This window comes from Capra hircus, chromosome 6 (genome assembly GCF_001704415.2).
Source record: "Capra hircus breed San Clemente chromosome 6, ASM170441v1, whole genome shotgun sequence".
Lineage (NCBI taxonomy): Eukaryota > Metazoa > Chordata > Mammalia > Artiodactyla > Bovidae > Capra > Capra hircus.
In genome coordinates this window covers 26,174,717-26,198,145 of record NC_030813.1, presented here as the reverse complement: position 1 = coordinate 26,198,145, position 23,429 = coordinate 26,174,717, and the positions used below count along the sequence as shown (strand labels likewise).

The 23,429-nt window shown below is 34.4% G+C and overlaps 1 protein-coding gene across 1 annotated transcript in view; it reads right to left on the bottom strand.

Moving 5' to 3' along the window:
• The window catches only part of EIF4E (eukaryotic translation initiation factor 4E), a 39,850-nt gene continuing 17,397 nt past the window's right edge, over positions 977–23,429 (bottom strand). The window contains exons 2-7 of the mRNA XM_018049295.1: positions 16,718–16,824; positions 11,292–11,387; positions 8,510–8,573; positions 7,697–7,810; positions 4,901–5,040; positions 977–2,821 (exon numbers count right to left, since the gene is read on the bottom strand). Coding sequence (XP_017904784.1) covers positions 2,707–2,821; positions 4,901–5,040; positions 7,697–7,810; positions 8,510–8,573; positions 11,292–11,387; positions 16,718–16,824 — 636 coding nt within the window. The 3' untranslated portion in view covers positions 977–2,706. The remainder of the gene's footprint in view (positions 2,822–4,900; positions 5,041–7,696; positions 7,811–8,509; positions 8,574–11,291; positions 11,388–16,717; positions 16,825–23,429) is intronic.

Genomic DNA, 23,429 nt, shown 5'->3' with positions numbered 1-23,429 from the left:
ATTTCTGGAACAAAACTTCTAGGACTCAAATCCATACTAAGTGACTTAAATCCTCACTGTTTCTCTTTCTTCATCTGTAAAAAGGGGATAAGAGCACCTACATCAAAGGATTATTGTGCAGGTTAAAGTGCATGTGAAGTGCTTAGAACACTGCCTGGCATACAGTAAGTACTAAGTAAGGATTTTAACTTTTTGATTCTTTCATAGTATAACTCAAATCCTTCTGAAGAACTATAATTTTAACAATTAAATTGGTTAAATGAAATATGGCATATCCTTATGATGAAATACTAATTATCCATTAAAGGTTATTTTATTAATCTATTATGAAAATATATTTAAGCTATAATATCCTGTTGAACAGAAAGGAAAAAGTAAATTAGAAAATCATGTACAATCTAATCTTATATTTAGAAAAGATGCTAATAGTTATAAATATTTGCAAGTTATTGTGATATTTAAGTGATATTTGCCAAAAGACACTCAGAATCATTCCACACACACTGGAAAAAAAGACTTAAAACCAATTGTGATTCTCAGCTGATAATGAGGAGGATAATAAAATGCCATAAATTAGGATTCTTAACAATTTAGAACTGTGTACATTTAATGCATTATTTCTCAACTCTCATAGGCTGATACTTCTTAAAATGGACTGCATGCTAGAATTAATAAAGCACTGATTTCTGATGCATTCCTCCAATGCCACCCACTGCCAACATACTAATACTACCACTGTTACTTTTAAGCAAGCTCTTGAAGTGCTCACAAACTACATATACCAAAAGACAATAAGTCACCTTAACCAATCACCCAAATTTAAACAAGATATTATTAGGTACATATATTGAGATTATAAATATAAAAGACACAGTATTTATAGAATACTGAACAAGGGGTGTTTGTGGTATTGAGAATACTCAGATGGTAGCTTGTGGTACCCTTTAAACTGTTTTAAATTCTTCAATAAAATCAGTATAATTAATTTCACGTTTATTTTACACAGGATTTTTGTCAAACTTACCAGTTTTAAATGATTAATTCATAATCACCATCTAGAGACAAAATTTCCTCTCAACTAATGGTTATTCTACCTACAGTTCAGCACACTCTTCTGTCTACAATAGTTATATTTCATTTTATCGAATCTGAAATATACAATTATGCATTACAAACAAGCTGTTTTCAAATTTGCTCAAAGAGTAGATCAAGTTTTCAATTTTACATAAAGCCATACACCAGTTTATCATTAAAAATATGAGTCTTCATAACCTGTTTATTCCAATTCTCTTTAGACAGCAACACTAACAAAATTCTTAATGCATACACCCCCATCACCTACAAGTCTTTCCCTATGTTATTATTTTGACACTTAAAGAACATCATCTTAACAACCAAGTTTTGTAACTACTATCCCTACCAATCAAATGGTGATGCATCAAGGTTCCAATTTTCATGAGTTTTAAGATATTAAGAGTACATTATTTACCTAAGCCTAAAGGACTGCGCCTTATTAAAAAAAAAAAGCCACATCAATTTAATTTCATATATATGATGCTACCTATTCAATTTATTAAAAATTAAAATAAACAAAATAACCAAACTAATGCTCCAAACTTATGCTATTCATGTGGAAGACACTACAAGAGAAGACACAATAGAGACTGCCTTGCAATAAGAAATACAAATTCCTTCTACATAGATGGAGAAATAAAAGGACAATTCTAGTTGTCTAAAAGACAATTCACTGTACACATTTTATTTACAGTTTTGTACACTGTCTCAATATGAATGGGACCGCTTTTCTACTTGAGCCAATTTTTTAACCAAAGCAAAATAACCTAAGTAATACAAAGTGTTAAAATACAGCATAAAGATACAAAAACAGACATACTAATTCTAATTAGGAATGTAATTATGATGTTACATTTTTTATAATCCACAATTAAGTTTAGGAAATCACACAAACATAGATCACTGATTTGAATGAAATGCATAAATTTGTAGCAAAGCATTGTAATTTTAAGTTAAAAAAAAATTACCAAAGAATGCACAAAATTAATGTTTATTCCACCTTTGTGTCATATTCCTGGATCCTTCACCAATGTTACATGAGAAAGAAAAACTAAAGCAAAACAAATGAAAAACTGAAATCAGAATCACTAATGTTATCAAGTAGGGAAACAAATAAATTAAAATCTAGCAGCCATCAGCAAGAGTACAGCACAGATAATGCTGTAAAAAGAATCAAAGAAAATTGCCAGAAAACTGTATGCATCATACTCTTTCAAACCAGCAAAATATGCTCCTGCATACAATGGAACGTAAACAAAATCATTCTCTTGTAAGGTACAGAAATGCAAGTTCTTTTTTTTTAATATTGTAGATGGGTCAAATGTGTTTGTAATGGTTATTTCTATTAAGCTATTACAGAGTGGGCCAGGAACACATTTATGGATTCTGGGGATGATGTGTACTGTAATTCTTTGATTGAGATAATGGACACTCTAGCCAAAAAAAAAAAAGAAAATATGAACACAGAAGTACAAGACAAAGGCGAATGAGACTTCTCTTATATCTTAGCAACATTTAGATGGAAATCAAATTTAAATGCAGTCCACTCTGCTTTTGAAGAGGCTTTGGTTCAGCTCCCAAATCTCGATTGCTTGACGCAGTCTCCTATGAGAATACTCAGAAGGTGTCTTCTTAAACAACAAACCTATTTTTAGTGGTGGAGCCGCTCTTAGTAGCTGTGTCTGCATGGGACTGATAACCAATCACTATCTTTGGAGGAAGTCCTAACCTTTCCTTGTATACCCTCCTATAGGAAGAAAAAGAAAAGTAGCCATTAATTTTTATTCAAACATACATCCCAAATCCAGCAATACTATTGTTTATTAAAAAAAAAAAAAAACAACAACTGGAGAGTGAAATAAGAAACTGCACATTTTCCTTTTAACAAAATACTCTTCCTTTTCACTACAATCTTGGTTAATCACTTAACCAATATTTGAGAATCTATGTACCAGGTACTGTGGTAAATGTTGCTAAATTTAATTATCAATAAATTAATAATAAGCAAAGCAGGGACAGTCCCTGGGGTTATGGTATTTATAGTTTAGAGTATTTGATTATTTCCAAACAAATAATCACAAATATATATGGTGGAGCTATATCACATGCAAAATTAATTTGTATATAATCAATTACATGCACATATTTTAATTTTTTGATCTAACATGCTTCAATTATATTGTACATATAAACTTTAGTATATATTTTATGTTACTGCAATTACATTTACCTTATCTATTACTGACAAGAAAGCACATTCAAAAATTAAACAGTTCGAAGGCAATTTGTAATATTTTCAAATCATATGTGATTCTATTTTAAGTCAAATATGATGAGTATCAAGGAGGGTAAGTACAGGGGCTGCAATATCATTAACAAGAAGGATCTAATCTCCTGGAAATCAAAGAAATCTCCCCTTTAAAATGTATGAGGTCAAAAGTATAATGCTAAGAGAATTAATTAAGCACATCTGAAGGCTGAGAAATAACAATAAAGCTCAGTGGCTACAGCTAGCAAGAAAAGTAAATATGAGAGATAAGGCTGACAAGGTAAAACTGGGCACAGATCACCATATAATCTGAGAACATCATAGGTCAGGCTAGAAATCTGGTATCTGAGAATAGCAAAATTTTAAAATAAGCACCAAATGAAACAAAAATAAAGATATATATATATTTTCATGGAACTGAATCCTCCAGTATACTAGGAAAATTTATTCATACTGTATCCTCCAGAAGATTTCAGTACCTTCCCTAGAATAAGGTATTTAAAAATAATTTTGTGATAACTAAAATTACAATTAATATCAAGTTGACATTAGGATGCAATGTACCTTCAATTATACTTAATCACTAAAAATGCCAGAAAGCAAGAGCCATGCAGCTTAAACGGGCGGAAAAATATCCTTCCTTGAAAAACTGAAGCCAAATGTTTAAATAAAGATTTCAAAAATTGTTAACACTGACACAATTAAAAATCTTCCCAAGGAAAGAAATTCATATCTAATTCCTTTAATGCATTTTCAAAGAAATATGAGATCCTCACAATCGATAAGATTCAATGCTGACAAAAAGATCAGGAATATGATGACAATCAATTATCAATTTTCTCTTATAGAAACCCTCTGGAAAATGAAACCTGGAAAATCCCCACACCTTTTAATACAGAAAGGAATTATGTTCACAGAATTCATACTGTTGGAAAAATCAACATACAAAGGGGCAAATCAAACATATTGAGACCTATGACCTGTACACTTAATTTCAATATAAAATTTAAAGTTCAATTTTACTAACTTAAATTTAGTAAAAATTAACACTGACTGACATTTGAGGGGGAAAAAATGATAAGCAATTTTTGCAAATAGTAATATTTGCCAAAAAGTTTTAAAATATATACATGTAGGTTTTAAGCATGGACAAAACCAAGCTACTGTCACTTATATCTCAATGGAACTTTCATGTAAGTGTACACATATGTGGCAAAATACACATATACCATTTGCCAATATTCACCAACATATTGAGTATTATACATACGTACTGTGGTTTTTAAAGTACATTAAGGAAAAGAGACATTCTCATTTGATAAATAAAATGTGACGTGCTAAAACAGTGTTCCAGTGATTCTATACTCCATTGATAGGAAAAAGAAATTTTACAGAAATGAAAAAGGACGAACCAGACATAGAATATCAATACAGCTGTTCAAGGTTATAAAAGTGTTCATGAAAACAAGAAAAATAATGATCTACATAAACATATTTTTAAAAAAGTAGTTCTGCTCTTAGTTATCTATTTTAAAAGTAAAAAACAGCAAAACTTACCCTATATGTGTAACAGCTTCTCTGTTTTCACATTCAGTAGTCCATATTGCTATTTTATCACCTTTAGCTCTAACATTAACAACAGCTCCACATACATCATCACTGTAGTCATCAAAAGATTCTCCAATAAGGCACAGCAGCTTAAAAGAAAAAACTCAATTTCAAATTATATTCAACAGATTATAAACAGCTTCTTTAAGTTGCAAAATGTCTCATATATTTATATACAAAGCTAAGAAAGTTTTTAAAATGAAGGGTTTTATATATATATAATTTTTTGTCCTCCTGCCTTTAAAAAATTGTTAATTTGATTCTTTAATACCAAAAACATTAACAGTTTTGCTAACTTTTCCAGTAAACTGGGCAACTGATGTCAGGGCACAAAAAAGGTGAATTATTATTAATATTCATTTGCTCTGCTGCTACACTTGCCAGTAAACAAGTTTTAATGGAATAAATGAAAAAGCTGCTCATGGATGAAATGCCTCCTGTTCCTGTTGCTTTTCATGAACTTTCCCTAATTAAAAAATATATATATGGTAAATACATAACATAAAATTTACCATTTTAACCATTTTTGAGGCTTAGTGACATTAAGTATATTCAGTACCACCATCCGTCTCCACAACTTTTGTCATCTTGCAAAACTGAAATGACTTAATAAAGAGTTCTAAAATGGTATTTACTGATAATCTCTCCCAAAAGAAAATTAAGTTTTTCCTCAATAAAAGCCATTTACTGAAATATTTATTATTGCTCAATTTAGTAAGTGCTAACCAGGAACTTCCCTGGTGGTCCAGTGGTTAAGACTCCAAGCCTCCACGGCAGGGGGCTCAGGTTGGGTCCCTGGTCAGGGAACTAAGACTGTGCATGCCATGTGGCACGCTTAATATGCTAACTACAGACCAGACCAGTGTTCAAGATACAAAAAGACTATAATCCCTGATCTTAAAAGCCTGGGGTTTAAAACCTTTCACTAGAGAAAACGTCTATTATCTCAATTTAATAAATGTCGTGTGAAGCCAAAAGTTCCAAATTATATCACAGCATATAAGCTGAATGATATCAAGCTACAATTTCACTATTTCCTTCACAAATCTAAAAAGTTTAGTACACAAAGCAATACTCTAAGGACTGTAAAAACTTGTATCATACAAAATGTGAAAGTTACCACAATTCTGAACTTAATGAAATGACAAGGATGACCTTATCGTGTAAAGTCAGTCAACTGCCAATCATTTTCTGGATTTGTAATATGTAGCAGGGCATTTTACTGTATTAGTATGTAAAAAGTACACAAGATTCATTCACATGGTAGAACAAAATTAAGTGCTGGTCTATATTTCTAGAGTGGGTATCCTTATCTTCTCTTTGAGTAACCAACGAAAAAGGAACAAAGTTTTCTACCACTTCAATGGCAGAAGGTGAAGAGGAAGAGCCTCTTGATGAAGGTTAAAGAGGACAGTGAAAAAGCTGGCTTAAAGCTCAACATTCAGAAAAACGAAAATAATGACATCTGGTCCTATCACTTCATGGCAAACAGATGGGGAAAATGTGGGAAACAAGAGTCAGATTTCATTTTCTAGGGCTCCATAATCACTGTGGACGGTCACTGCAGCCACGAAATTAAAAGACACTTGCTCCTGGGAAACCTAGACAAACCTAGGCAAACCTAGACAACCTGACAAACCTAGACAAACCTAGACAACATATTAAAAAGCAGAGACATCACTTTGCGGACAAAGGTCCGTATAATCAAAGCTATAGTTTATCCAGTGGTCATGTATGGATGTTAGAGGTGGACTATAAAGAAGGGTGAGCACCGAAGAATTGATGCTTTCCAACTGCGGTGCTGGAGAAGACTCTTGTGGTGCTACAGAAGACTCTTGAAGAGAGTCCTGTGGACAGCAAGGAGATCATGCCAATCAATCCTAAAGGAAACCAACCCTGAATATTCACTGAAAGGACTGCTGCTGAGGCGCCAATACTTTGGATACATGATGCAAAAAGCTGACTCATTATAGAAGACCCTGATGATGGGAAAAATTAAAGGCAAGAGGAGAAGAGGGCAACAGAGGATGAAATGGTTGGATGGTGTCACTGACTCAATGGACACGAGTTTGAACAAACTATGGGAGATAGTGAAGGACAGGGAAGCCTAGAGTGCTGTAGTTCATGGGGTCACAGAGTCAGACACAACTTAGCAACTGAATAACAACAACAACTTGGAAGAAAAGTTATGACCAACCTAGACAGCATATTCAAGAGCAGAGACATTACTTTGCCAACTAAGGTCCATCTAGTCAAGGCTATGGTTTTTCCTGTGGTCATGTATGGATGTGCGAGTTGGACTGTGAAGAAAGCTGAGTGCCGAAGAATTGATGCTTTTGAACTGTGGTGTTGGAGAAGACTCTTGAGAGTCCCTTGGACTGCAAGGAGATCCAACCAATCCATTCTGAAGATCAACCCTGGGCTTTCTTTGGAAGGAATGATGCTGAAGCTGAAACTCCAGTACTTTGGCCACCTCATGCAAAGAGCTGACTCACTGGAAAAGACTGATGCTGGGAGGGATTGGGAGCACAAGGAGAAGGGGACGACAGAGGATGAGATGGCTGGATGGCATCATTGACTTGATGGACATGAGTCTGAGTGAACTCCGGGAGTTGGTGATGGACAGGGAGGCCTGGCGTGCTGCGATTCATGGGGTCGCATACAGTCGGACGCGACTGAACTGAACTGAACAACAACAATAAAGTTTTAGTATTCAAAAACAGCTTTATAATTTTAAAACCTTACTGTCTCTAGCCAAAAACGATCGAGGTCACTTCGTCTCTGCTGTTTGTTCAGTGTAATTAGCCATCGTCCTCCTCGTTTGTTTTTCTCATCTTCCCACATAGGCTCAATACCATCCTACAAGGTTAGGGGTACAACAATATGAGACAATATTGTTAGTTTAACTTAAGATAATGACTAAAAACAGTAAGCAACAACTGTGTTAATTGTTTACTTTATACTCATAAAACTGTTATTGAGGTAGTGCGAAAGCACACAAAACTTAAAGCCAGAGGCATGGGATTACAAAAACAGAGCCTTGACTAGGGCACTTAATAGCTATCAAATCTGGGGTTTGACTTAATTTGGAGGTTCTAAAGTAATATACTTTGGAGGTTCTGAGTAACAGACACCTTTTAGAAGCCATACACATTTCTACATCTAAAAAATACATATGAAAGCTATACCACTTCAGAGAGCTAATGACTGTCCCACCCACTAACAGCTGACAAAACTCGTTTAAGTATCTCAAGGACGCACATACTCCTGACAAACTGCACTTCGGTCTACTCAAGTATATAAAGAAGAAATAAGAGTGGATAATCAAAGCTCTCCTCAAAATCAATCATAGTATGTGTCCATACAGCCAAATTCTCACTTAATTTCAATTATTTATACTAAAAGAAGCCAAAATATACTTATGCTAAAATATGGTAAAGCTAATACAATTATTCTCCAAGCATCACAACATTAACTATTTCTACATGGTAAGATTTTAATGAATACCTGAATGGTCCAGTCTTATAAAAAATATATGAAGTCACCAATTAAGCATACCTTAAAAAGTGAGTAGTCACAGCCAGGCATTAAATTACTAGACAACTGGATATGGTTGTACAGACTAGGTAAAAGAAAAGAACAGTTATAAACATAGAAAATGTAGTGTAGAGTTTAGGTGTTTATATGTACATTCAGAGAATATGATAAAAATAAACAAGATAAAAACTCATTTACTTTTTTCCCACTATGGAGTCAATTTCTGAAACAGACCAAACAGATCTTAATAACAGTCAGCTTTAAGAATCAACATCTGATGATTTTTAGAAATATATTCAGTGATTTTATCCTGACAATTTTGGTGTATTAGTTAACTTAATATATACACATTATTACAAGAAACTGAGAAGAGAGGTACCAGATGCCTTTAAGTAAATGAAAGAATCCAGGAGGCTAATAAGCCATTTTAAACACACAAAAAGACAAATCTAGAGAAAGTAAGACAAAACTCCCTGATCATCAGTATTGCATGACTAAACTAAGTCAACATTACTATTATCTGTGAAAGTACCAAAGAGTGGAAAAGATCAACAGTCCCCAAACACTACACACCATTACTAGTTTAAGTCAGCAAGCACAATAATCTTTGGGGGAACTTTTAAAGACAGAATAGTTCTACATCCTACTTCTTAGAATTTTAATTCCTTAAATACAGGCTGGAACCACAGAATGTGTATTTCTAAACTATTTCCCAAATAGCAATGTAACAGATTAACACTTTGGATGAATTAGGTATTCCACTAGCCTGAAGGCAGAATGCTAGATTGGATCCGAAGTGATGATCTTATACAACTAGCAATAATACCACACGGATGGTTATTTCCCTTATTAAGATTTTCTTACTGCTATTTTAACCTAGTCTGTGAGTATTTCAAGTAGAGTTTTAAGAAAGAGTCAAGGATTCTTTGGATGACATCTCACAGTTTAACAACAAATCCAATTTGAATGAGAGAGCATTAAGACAGCATACAGCTTGTTGGGTTATTCTATCTAGTAGTAACTCTTTCCAAACTAGATTATCACTGACAAGATTCCACTAGGCAAGAAGAGAGACATGGATACTAACAGTAACTACAGAATTAGAACCACCATTTCTATGCAATTAATGTCTAGTGTGGAAGGGACATTCTTCAATGGCGTTCAAAGTAAAAAAGACCAACGATTCTTTCTGCTGTCTTCTTTCTCCTTAATCATGCTCTAAGGTCTCTTACTAAGTTTACAATTAGAATCTGTTAATGGCACACTTAAATAGAATCCTAATGCTACAGACAAGACTAGATTTAAAAAAAAATAAACCTCAATAGCTGTTTCATTAAATTTGTCCCCCAAAAGGGAGAAACTAAGTGACAAAGACAGAAAGCTTAAGGGTTTATCTTTCAATTATGGCATAAAAATCCACTCAGCAATAATATTGCTTACAACATACCTAAAAACTGTGGCGTCATGTTCTAATTAGAGGTCACTTAAATATATAATTATGTAAAACTGGTGACAGCCAAACAAACTTAGATAAATGCAAATCTTATTCACTGGGAGAATGGCTCAGAACTCTTGCTCTCCCCTCCTCCACAGGATACTGGAGACTATTATGCTTCAGAAAACTCTTGAATAAATACAATTAGAGAAGAAAAACACTCAATGTTTTGATGAAGGGCAAAACAGAACCATAATTTAACTAGGCCTATGAATTACTAGGAGTTTCAAATGTAGTTCATTTTTTAAAAATGTTTTCACTAAATAAAAAAAAAAAAAACCCGTAAGTTCAATTAAAAGTGACCAAAGTGATCTCAACATAGTTTTCTTACCAAAGTGATCTCAACATAGTTTTCTTTAATTATTCTATGCTTTGTTTTCAGTGATTCAAATGCACACTAAATGCCTAATATGCTGGAAGTATACATATGTATAAAATTTTAAATCATAATCTATTAATTTATAATTTTCTAACCATAATCTATCTGTGTGATACACCCAAGTATTAACATTAAAACACAGGAATCACATCACTGATATGATCCAAAATACACGAACTGAACAAATTAGAATACTTAGATAACTGCTAGATAATTTACAGCTCTTAAACATGTTTTTAATAAGCTGTATCTTTCATGTTCTCCAACAGTTTCTCCCTAAATATTTTTCAAGCAAATAAGACATAACTAAATAAACTGTTTTAAAGAATCAATATTCTAAAACTTCTTGCACAGAACTTTATAGCTCTAAATTAAATTATATAGCTAAATCTGAAACAAAATCTCAAAAATATTTCAAGTATTCTTAAGTTTTATTTACAAAGTGCAATAAAATTATCTATCATCACAGATACTGTCATTCTTTGACAAACCCTGATTTATGAGCAGTTCAGCCTTTGAAATCTCAGAATCTTTATCACAGGAAATCCACAGTTTATACAAAAAAGAATCTGCAGAAATGCTAAGAAAAGCATTCTTTTCCTAAGAAAGCTCTGGAAAAAAAATAGAGCAAATTTGCCTAGGTAACCAAGAAAGGGGACAAGGTCCTAAAAGTTGTCAGAAGTTCCAGTGACAATAAAGGATTCTCAATGAATGATATCTTAGGACAAGGAATAGAGAATAGGCAGAGCTAAATGATGACAAGATGGAAGCTTTCTAAAACTGTTGAGAAATAATCACCAATTCTAACAGTTGTGAGACGAACAAGCAAAAAAGTAAATATCAACTGTTCACCTTACCCTTCTTTTTGCGAATACAACTTAAAATAAAAATGTACACAATAAAACAAACATCCTAAAATGGTTACTTACGCCCAAAAGTCTTCAACAGTATCAAACTTAGAGATCAATCGAAGGTTTGCTTGCCAAGTTTTGCTTTTATCATTTTTAAAAAACCAGAGTGCCCATCTAAAAAACAGAAAGTGTCAACAGAAGTTTTACATCCATGTTCAAAGCAGCAGTGAGTTCACTTATTAATAAAAATGTTGTCTGAAGAGTTTTCCAAGTAGACATATATTTTACAACTTCATGATTAATGCTTGATAATTTCAGACATATAAAATGAGATGCATTTCAACACCTACCTGGTAATTTGTATTTGCCAACCTGTGATCAAGGAAAAAAATATTTTGAAAAAGCAAAGGCAGAAAAACTACTAAACATACAGTATCAAGTACTGTACCCTGGATTTCTAAAACTAATTCAGTCTTTCCTGAAAAAATAAAAAAACAGAACTACCATTTGATCCAGCAATTTCACTTCTGGATATTATCTGAAAAAATGAAAATACTAACTTGAAAAAGATATATGAATTCCCATGATTAGTACAGCTTTACAAGAGCTTAAGATACAGAAACAACTTAAATGTTCATCAAGGAGTGAAAAAAGAAAATATGTATGTATGTATGAATGTGTATATTCAATGGATTATTCAGTCATAAAAGAGAAGGAAATTTTGCTATTTCCAACATGGATGGACCATAGGACTTTGTAACAAGTTAAATAAATCACACACTAGACAGGAAAAGCAAATACTATATGATTTTGCTTATACATGAAATCTAAAAAAAACTTTAAAAAAGGAGAAAAACCCACCCCAAGCTCACTGATACAGAGAACAGACTGGTGGTTCCCAGAGGCAAAGGGGTGAGGAAATGCATGAAGGGGGTCAAGTGGAACAAACTTCCAGTTATAAAATAAATCATGGGGATGCAACGTACAACCAAGTAAATACAGTTCATAACACTGCACTGCAAATGTGAAAGTTGTGAAGAGCCTAAATCTTAAAAGCGCTCATTATAAAAAAATATATTATAAGTATGTATTGTGATAGATGTTGATTATGATTTCACAATACATACAAATACTGAATCACTGTGCTGTACATTTGAAATTGTTACACTTCAACTGAAAATAATAAAATTCCATTCCATTAAAAAAAATTGCAGCCATTAAAGATTTATTCTAGAAAATGACTGGATGACTAAGCAAAAATATCTGTACAATAACGTTCTTAAATTTGGAAAACTGGAAACATCATAAGCGCCTATCAACAGTTCTAGAATGTGGTTTATAAATCCCCTTAGGCATCTTAAGACCCTTTCCGGAGCACTGATGAGTAAAAACTATTTCATAAAAATCCTAAGATATTTTATTTTTCACTGTGTTAACATTTTCACTGATGATGCAAAAACAACAGTAAACCTAGCAGTGATGTACATAACAAGAATCATACAGTGGCACCCATGTCTACCATTTGTCACTGTTCCTGTATTATAATCAACTCTCAGAAGAGTAACTGCCAGTTTCCTGTAAGAATGCCACTGATGAAGCAGTAATAAAATACTTGTTTTATTAAATTTCAATCTGTGTACATGTTTTTTCTGCATAAAAAATACTTCTGCATACCAAAGACAATGCTTAGGCATTGAGTTGTGAGGAGAACTAGTCGCTTTCTCAAAGAACACCACTTTTACTTGGAAGAATAGGCTGATCAATCATGGTTACTTCTTGAAAAATGAAGAGTGAGCATGTAGCTAAAATTTAAGCTTTCAGGAGAAAAATCAGAATTTTGGAAAGCCTGCAGGTGTCACTGAGCATGACAATTTAACAAAACTTGGGTATATTTCTGAGGCATTTAGTAATGATAATGTTATTGTTTTGACATCATATAATGAAAAATTTCATATAATGAAAATAATGATAAATGCCAATACAAACTCACTGAACCAGTATTTTCTAAATGACCAGTGGTATTCATGAGTGAAGAAGGATATATATATTTCAAATGCAAGACAGATCAATGGATTTTAAAGTAACAGAGTAGAAAAAAGTTCTTAGATGTGGTTTCAGATTCTATATTGCAACTAACCTGCAAGAAACCTAGTATCAAAGGAAGGAGATATTCATAATTATAAAAGGCCATTAAAATTTTTCCTTTTCCAACCATGGTATATTTGAGGTCATATTTTATCCTTAAACTTCCTCTGAAACAACGTATCTCCAAAGACTTGAAAATGCAGAACCAGCTATGAAAACCTAGCTGATTTCTATTAAGCCAGGCAATTAAACATATTCACAAAAACGCTGTTCTTCTCATTATTTATTTTTTATTTTGAATAAATTTTTTCCATAAAAATCATTTACATTAAAATGCAATGGGTTAAGTACATATGTAATTTTATATTTTTTGAGATTTATTTTCTAATATAGCAAATGAAAATAGATGAAAATCTACATAACCTGTAAAACACTGTGGAATCCTCAATAATTTTTAAGAATGTAAAGGGGTCATGAGCCCAAAGAAGTGAGATTTAAATAATTACAATAAATAATTTTAAAAATATAATAAACATAATATATACATGCAAGAAGACTTCTAGGCCACTATTAAATGTGTTAATTGTGTGGGTTAAAAAAAAAAAAGGATAAGTATGTGGGTAAAATTCTCTTAAGACTGACATGAAACCCAGAAACCATGGAGGAAAGTTGGCATTTGATTATATGAAAATAAAAAACCTTTAAAATAACACAACTCTTTAGACAATGTTAAAAGACAAATGATTTGCAAGTGTATTTCAACCTAATCCCCCCTTGGATCGGTTAGCATCCCTAATGTACAATGCTTAGAAATAAACTTGAAAAGATAACCAAAAAGAAAATAACAGACAATAAGAACTGAACAGACTTCTCACAGGTAAAAACACAAATAAGCAATTGTCTTGAACAAAACTGTTTGAAACTTCAATAGAAGAAATGCACATTCAAAACAATAAGACATTGTTTTCGCAAATTAGGCTAGAACCAACCTGACAGGCAATTAAATTTAAAAGACTGACGGTACCAGTTGGCAAGGATGTAGAAATCAGTAAGTCTAAGCAGATAAAGGAGGATAATTTGGCATTGTCTACAAAGGTAGATAATGAGCAGTCTTAAATCTAAGAACTCGGAAATTTTACCATATAGATATACCACTATATTCACACAAGTGCAAAAAGAAAAAAAAAAAAAAAAGGATGCATACATTAGTACTGTTTGTAAATTTAAAACTCTGCATACTCATTAATGTAAGCCTGATAAAATATGACTATATATTCATTTAAAACAAAGCTGTGGATTAAAATAAAGACTTAATAGTATGGCAATCTGCAATCTGTATAGATTAAAAAAGTATATATATGTACATTGAAAGGTTTTGGAAAAATACAAACCAAATTTTTAACAGACTATTTTGGGGAGTGGAGCAAAACAAAATGAGGAAGAAGGTATCAGAGAAATACAGAGAATTTAAAACTTTGTATACTTAGAGCCTCAATGATTTAATCGTTCTTATACTACTATATCGGTTTTTATTTTAAAGAAAACATAATTCCTTACAAAATTATTTACAAAAAGTAAATGAAGAAATCACCAAAATCAGAACCAAAAATGTCTTAGAACAGTTTTCAATGTGATATTATTTTACACAAGAAATAAGAAATTATAGAGAAATTAAAATCTTCAGAGTTCATTTTAGGATTTAATCAGTTTGTTCACTGATAAGGGCACCTTTCAGGAATCTCAGATTTCATCTTAAGCTATGACGGATATATGCCTTGATCTCCCACAATAACAGCAACATGAAGAACTGTGTTCACAGAGAGAAGACAGTGAGCTTTTTATATGATACCACTGAAAAGATGGGGGGAAAATACTTTAAAGGTTTTAGTACTGCTGCTAGGATGAACTGTATAAAACTGCCACTCATCAATTGTCCAACTTAGTATTAGTTTGGCACAATCTTTCCTGAGGAAGAATTTTTTCCTTTTATCAACTATTCTACCTTCGGTATTTCACACATTGGCTGACAATCCACAGTACCTAGAGAACTGACTTGTTCCTCCCTGGAGGGTACGCTGAATCACCCACCTTCTATGAAAAAACTACTAAAGCATATTTGGACTATTACTTCAGAAGGTCTACAATGATAATGAAGAAAAAAAAAGGACATAAAGGAACAACACACTTTTCAGATAAATGAAACCTAATTATAGACTAGTAGGGTCTGGGAGAGGGGGAATGAAAGGAATTACAGATCCTTGAAAGTTAATTTATCCAATTTACTTTCCTCCAGACTCTTACAATGTTTCTAAGTGTTCCCACCATCAGCTCTCAGTGAATTAAAGTTAAGTTTTATCAGATAAACCAGAAAGGTAATTAAGTAAAAGCACATACTGGGAAGTGGTAGGGTGGAGATAGGAAAAAACATATACTGAAGTATTAAACTACTACATTGCAACTATGAAAACTTAACTCATCCTAAACTCTCTTTTCCTCTTCTAAACTTCTCTTAAAATACAAACCAACCAATATTCAGACTCCACATACCCTAGGTTCTTTCTCCTTCACAGACCATCTCAACTTTCTCCTTCAAATTGTCTATTCCTGCTCTATACATTTGTATATTTCTATTCACTCTTCAAACTACACCAATCTTTTTCTATCATCTACTCTACTAACTTTCTCCAGTGTTAGCAAAGACTTATTGTTCAATCCAATGAATATTTGACCTTTTGGGGGCATATATGCTGTACCTTGTCCTTAAACCATTTTCTTGGTTTCCATGACTAACACTCTGCCCTAGTTTATGCAGTATATATGTCTATACTCTTCCACAGGCATTCTTAAAAAATTTTATTAAAGTACAGTTGATTTACAATGTTATGGTAATTTCTGCTGTACAGCAAAGTGACTTAGCTATACATATGTATATATATTTTCATATTCTTCTCCATTATGGTTTATCATAGGATATTAACTATATAGTTCTCTGGGCTATACAGTAGGACCTTGTTGTTTATCCACTCTCTATATATAATAATTTGCATCTGTTAACTCCAAACTACCAGTTCATCCCTGCCCAACCCCCTCTCTCTTTGCACCACGTCTGTTATCTTCATAGTCATTCTTACCCAAAAAACATCCCCATGTGCTAATATTCCAAGCCTCTGTTGTGAGTCAGATTCACTTAAGAGAACTCATTTACTCCTATGGTTTCAACTACCATTCAAAGTTACACTTCCTGAGCACAAGATTCACACATAAAACTGCTTGCCAGATGTGGGTCATCAAAGTGAAAATGGAATCCTCAACCTAACATACCTAAAACCAGTCTATTCTAACCTTCCCCTCCAAACCTGTCCCATTCACCATTTATGTTGTTGCCCAAGTCAAAAAAATCTATGTGTCAGAAAGCTTACCTGTTCTGTAAAGGGTGTTTAATATAGTGTTCTGGGTTAGCAACCTCCTGATTGGATTCTGTTTTCTCTTCTTCTGTAGGCGGGGGATTTGGAGTAGGGGTGGTTTCCTAGTGAAAAATAATTAAACATTATAAACTTCTTAACATGAAGAAATAACATTAAGAAATTTATTTGTACATTTTTATTGAAATATAGTTAATTTACAATGTTGTGAAAACTTAATCTTTATGACAGCAATACTCTAAATAAATCTGAACCAATACTGTCCATAACATTTTTTTAAAGAATGAATTATAGGAGAAGCATTTGATAAAGTAGACCACTAGCCAAACTCTAAGAAAAGCACCAGACTCTTCTAGCATCTCTTCATTAAGAGCAAAATGTTTCTCAAATTTAAAATATATATTGTTATCTTCCACTTACACATTTAACATAAGATTGTTAGACACCATGCAAAATAGGAGAATGAAGTATCTTTAACATCCCATTAAAGTGCTGTGCATGGCAGGGGTGGTTAGTGGGAAGGGCCAGTTCAACTAAAGTTTGGAGAGCATAATTAACTATATTACATGACACACACAAAATCTTTATAAAATGAGTAAGGCAATACTACACAGATCCTTGCCTTCATGTCACACTGTTATGATATATGGTAACTTTATAAAGTTGAGCAACTTCTGTCATTTTCAAATGATCCTAAGGAAAAAAGCTGGATACCAGCTTGAATTGAAATCTTCTAAATCGGGAAAGGTGTACATCAAGGCTGTATATTGCCATCTTGCTTATTTAACTTATATGCAGAGTACATCATGAGAAACGCCGGGCTGGATAAAGTACAGCTGGAATCAAGATTGCTGGGAGAAATATCAGTAACTTCAGATATGCAGATGACACCACCCTTATGGCAGAAAGTGAAGAACTAAAGAGCCTCTTGATGAAAGTGAAAGAGGAGAGTTTGAAAGTTGGCTTAAAACTCAACATTCAGAAAAATAAGGTCATGGCATCCAGTCCCATCACTTCATGGCAAACAGATGTGGAAACAGCGAGAAGCTTTATTTTTCTGGGCTCCAAAATCACTGCAGATGGTGACTGCAGCCATGAAATTAAAAGATGCTTGCTCCTTGAAAGAGAAGTTATGACCAACCTAGACAGCATATTAAAAAGCAAAGACATTCCTTTGCCAACAAAGGTCCGTCTAGTCAAGGCTATTGTTTTTCCAGTGGTCATGTATGGATGTGAGAGTTGGACTATAAAGAAAGCTGAGCGCCAAAGAACTGATGCTTTTGAACTGCTGGAGAAGACTTGAGAGTCCCTTGGACTGCAAGGAGATCCAACCAGTCCATCCTAAAGGAGATCAGTCCTGAATATTCACTGGAAGGACTGATGCTGAAGCTGAAACTCCAATACTTTGGCCACCTGATGTCGAGAACTGACTCAGTTGAAAAGACCCTAATGCTGGGAAAGGTTGAAGGCGGGAGAAGGGGATGACAGAGGATGAAATGGTTGGACGGCATCACCGACTCAATGGACATGAGTCTGAGTAGACTCCGGGAGTTGGTGATGGACACAGAGGCCTGGCGTGCTGCAGTCCATGGGGTCGCAAAAAGTTGGACACAACTGACCTACTGAACTGAACTGAAACATAGTTATCATCATCATTTAAAAATGTCATGGAAAAATGGAGCCTGAGAATAATGCATATTCCCCACATTAACCTATGCAACTCTTCACCCTACTGTAAATTGGCACCAACAAAAAGATAGCTAAGAAAAGGGACCAGAAGCTGAAACAAGTTGATATAAAAGAAGAGGGCACTGCAACAAGTGTCTGAATATCAGATTTAAACTGAACCAGAAAAACAATAAAGATACATATTCACATTAACATTTTCTAAATCAGAGATGTATGATCTAAAAGATTTCAAAGCAGACAGATGACACATATTTTACAAAATAAAATTCATTTTTCTAATCAAAAAGACACCTCCAGGAACTACTTTTTACTAGCCTATGAAGTTACTCATAGCAAGGGCTTTATCTCGATTCTGCTCACAATTGTAATGCCAATGATGACAATGCTACACCTAACAGAAACTTACTGGCTTGATTCCTTAAATTTTAAATGTTTACAGAGTAGTTAAGGCCCTAAAATTTACATATAGTAGCCAATGCCTTAATATCACCATTTTTACCAGCATTTTCTCATCACAACACATTTAAATCTTCAAATAGATGATCATTACCAAATGCCATTCTTCACTAGCTTAAAATTAATGATGGCCTCCAAACACGGGCAGTCTGAGTGAACAGAGAAACTAGGAAACAATTAGGGACTGATAAGGCAGGTGGGTTTCAGGAACAGCGTACCAGAGAAAAGGGAGCTGCAGGAGTGAGACTCAAAAATCTATGTATAAATGTCTCAAATCCTTGGCTGGGACTCCTAAACTGAGATGTTCAGAGTACAACTCCGGGTGGCCTAGATGAGAACAGCTGAGCCAAGACTTCAGAGGCTGAACAGCATTTGGAAGACCAAGTTCAGATCCAGCCAGAGTGGATGGTTGAAAATCCTTTGTTTTCAGAAGAAATCTATATGCCTAGCAAATTCTAAAAGTAATCCCTGACAGGATCAAGGTAATCTGATAAATTAACTGCCCCACAAGGACTGAACTCTATTCTTCACAGGAAAAGTCTGAGCCTCTATGATTATTATCAACAATACACAGCAAACAATGGAACAATGCAAAAAAAAACTTCTATAGCAACTGATGATCAAGAGATTTAACTGTCTATAGAAAGAGACCTAGATAACATACACATGATCCAGATAACAGGGCTAGCAGACAGTCTTGACTTTGTTTAGTTGTTGCGTCTGACTCTCTTGTGACCCCATGGACTGCAGCCCACCAGGCTCCTCTGTCCATGAGATTCCCCAAGCAAGAATACTAGAGTGGGTTGCCATTCCCTGGTTGAGGAACTGTGATCCCACATGCATACAGCATGGCAAATAACTTTTTTTTAAAAAAGATACTCTTCCTCTCAAAGTTAAGGAATACTGCAAATTCTCTTATTTACCTAAGGACAATGATTAGTAAAATGTACTCATGAATTCAAAATCCTCATTACAATCCACAATTGTACAATTCCACAGTGTTTACATCTTTTATCAATACCTCAGCAGCACATTAAAAAACAATGAATTACACTAGGAGTAATAACAAGTTTCAGAGGATACATAATGCCAGTTCCTAAGCAAGTACATTCTTTTCTCCTATTCTGCTCTCTTCACCATTAGGAGAATGATGGAAAACTTAGATGTATCAAGTCTCTCGACATTTAAGAACAAAAACCAAATACGCTCACTTCCTTAAAAAATGTTCCTTTAAATTGAAAGTTCTATTTTAATTGAAATTTTATCTTTACATTAAGAATATTCAATTTTGGAGTTTTCCTATAACTGAAATAAAAATAGCTACTAATCTTTAAATAAATGTGTGTAGGTGTGAATAAGTACACTATTTTAAAATCTTTCATCTTTGCTTTCAGTTTTACACAAACAAGCTAGGTTTTAAGACAAACACTCTAAAATGCTTTGAAAAAATGTTTATTAACTGCAGACAATCTTTTCAGTATTTGACATGTTTTGTAATATAAGCCTTTTCCCCTCCTTGGCGACACTGACCAGGGATGGAAGCTGTGCCCCTTGCAATGGAAGTGCAGAGTCCTAACCACCGGACCACCAGGGAATTCCTGTCTTTTTTAGCCTTTTAAGCTACTATCTAGAGTCTGATAGATGTTCAAATTTTTAAGTTTATTTGAATTTCTCAAATCCTAATAGATGATTAATAGCCAATTGTTTCCATGACACAATAAAAATTACTCAAATATTCTACAAAAATATGTCACAGACCAAATCTAGTAAGAATATTTTCATGATGGAAATGACTTATGAAAACATTAATATTATAAGGATGTATTTTCTCAGTACAAATTTTCTCAGGTCATGTTGTGCTATGGCCATCTACTTATCACAACAATTCAAAGCTTTAAAAAGCTTACAATCAATCCTTCACCCTGAAAGCTTCTTGATTCTACAACTATGTTGTAAATTATTGCAAAGGAAAATATTTTTGTTTGAGACTACTGAGACAGGCCCATCGTAAAATCATTTTCTGTTCATTCTTTCAATTTCCTGTTTTATTTTCTCGTTAAAATCTCTTAACTTTGATAAAAATAACCAGGATGCATTTTTTCAACTTAGATAAAGCAAGAAAACACACCAAAGTGTAGCCATGTTCGATGTTATTTTAACCTTTATGATTAATTCCATGGCAGTGGTCTGTTCTACGGGGAAGCTCCAACATCCTTTTTTTTTTTTTGGCTAGACCACGTCTTAGCTGCAGCATGTGGGATCTAGTTCCTTGACCAAGCATCAAACTTAGACCCCCAGAACTGGGAATGCAGAATCTCAGCCACTGGACCACCAGGGAAGTCCCTCCCATACCTTTTAAATCTGTGGTAGTACATATAATGAGAAGTAATGTCCAGAATGATGGCCATGCTGTATTATTAAATTCTTTGATCAAAAATTAGTTTACAGTTATAGTTGTTGTTCAGTTGCTAAGTCATATCCGACTCCTTGTGACCCCATGGACTATACAGCACACCAGGCTCCACTGTCCTCCACTATCTCCCAGAGTTTGCTCAAATTCTTGTCCATTGAGTCGGTGATGCTAAACATCTCATCCTCTGCCACCCTTTTCTCCTTTTGCCTTCAATCTTAGACATATGCCAAATTAATTACAGACATATAACAAAAAACAATGAAGTAACATATTTCAAAAGAACCCTGAAAGGGGGAATTTCCTGGCAGTCCAGTGGTTAGGACTCAGTGCTTTCACTGTCACGGCCCAGGTTCAATCCCCGGTCCAAGAGACTGGACAGCCAAGGCATTTCCTACATCCAATTTACAAACAGAATTCTCTACTGCAATGTCCTGCAACATCCCTCCAGCTTGGTGACCACCCAGCTTGGTGGTCACCCCACAGAAGGAAATTTCACTGAAAATTACATTTTAAATATCCAGAAACTATCCAGACAAACCAGGAAAGGCTCATTTTAAAGACCATGGCTACTCTCAAAGTAATCAAATACAATTTCAACCTAAAAGACAATCTGCAAGTGAAAAACCACTGTATAACACATTTCAGGTGGGTAGAAAGGTGAATAAAGCCGTGAGATGGTACAGAGTTTTCTCTAGAGATAGTAAGGAAGCAGGGAGTCCAAAGTAAGCGTTCATGAAACCAAAGATAGAGTTAGAAGAGTACACTGGAGCAAGACTGTAAAACGCCTCAGGAAGCCAGTAATTGACAGGTCAAATTTATTAAATACAACTAACAAGTAAGGGAATAGAAGAGACAAGCAGTTTAAGAACAAGTTATTAAACCTGGTTTTGGATTTGCTGAGTTTATGATATTCAAATAAAAATATTTGAAGAAGAGGGCTTCTCTGGTGGACCAGCGGTTAGGAATCCACCTGCCAATGCAGGAGACTCAGATTCAATCCTTGGTCCAGGAAGATCCTACATGCCGCAGGGTAGCTAGGCCCAAGCACCGTAACTACAGACGCCGTGCTCTAGAGCTCACGAGCCCCAACTACGGAAGCCCTCACACCCTTGAGCCCTGTGCCCTGAATCAAGAGAAGCCACCGCAATGAGAAGCCTGTGCACTGCTCGCCACAACTAGAGAAAGCCTGCACACAGCAACAAAGACCCAGCATAGCCAAAAATAAGTAATTAAAAAAAAAAATGGAGAGGGAAAGAGCTTTCAATTAACAGATATACAAACTACTATACATAATATAAACAAGGTCCTACTATACAGTACATGAAGCTATATTTAATATCTTGCAATAACCTATAGTGGAATGCAGAGAAGTATATACAAACATACATACATACATATATTAATATATAACATTATATGCATATACATACATATATTAATAAACTGAATCACTAGGCTGTACACCAGAAACAGGACGTTGTAAATTAACTATACTTCAATTTTTAAAAATTTAATGTATAGTATTACAAATTTATCATTTGACTCAACGGACACAAGTTGAGCAAACTCCAGGAGATAATGAAGGACAGGGAAGCCTGCTGTGCTGCAGTCCACTGGGTCACAAAGAGTCGGACACAACTTAGTGACTGAACAACAACTCTCAGCTTATTAACCCAGTACTTCAGTAAACTGAAAGCACTACATATTAAAGGTATGAAATAATGAACAGAAGGGTAAGCAAAGAACAGAAAAGGACAGCAGTGCTTCATGATTTTTCAAGTGGTAACACCAATCCGTGAGTTTTTTTACATGATAGGTAACATTTACTAAGTAGTTATACGTATATGTAAGTCGCTCAGTCGTGTCCGACTCTCTGCGACCCCATGGACTGCAGCCTGTCAGGCTCCTCTGTCCATGGGATTTTCCAGGCAAGAATACTGGAGTGGGCTGCCATTTCCTTCTGCAGAGGATCTTCCCAACACAGGGATCAAACCCGGGTCTCCCCTGTTGTAGGCAGATGCTTTAGTAACTTACTAAGCAGTTACTAACAAGCAATAGGCTACATTTATATACATTATCTCAATATAGGGAAGCCTATAGGGCTTCCCTTGTGGCTCAGCTGGTAAAGAATCTGCCTGCAATGCAGGAGAC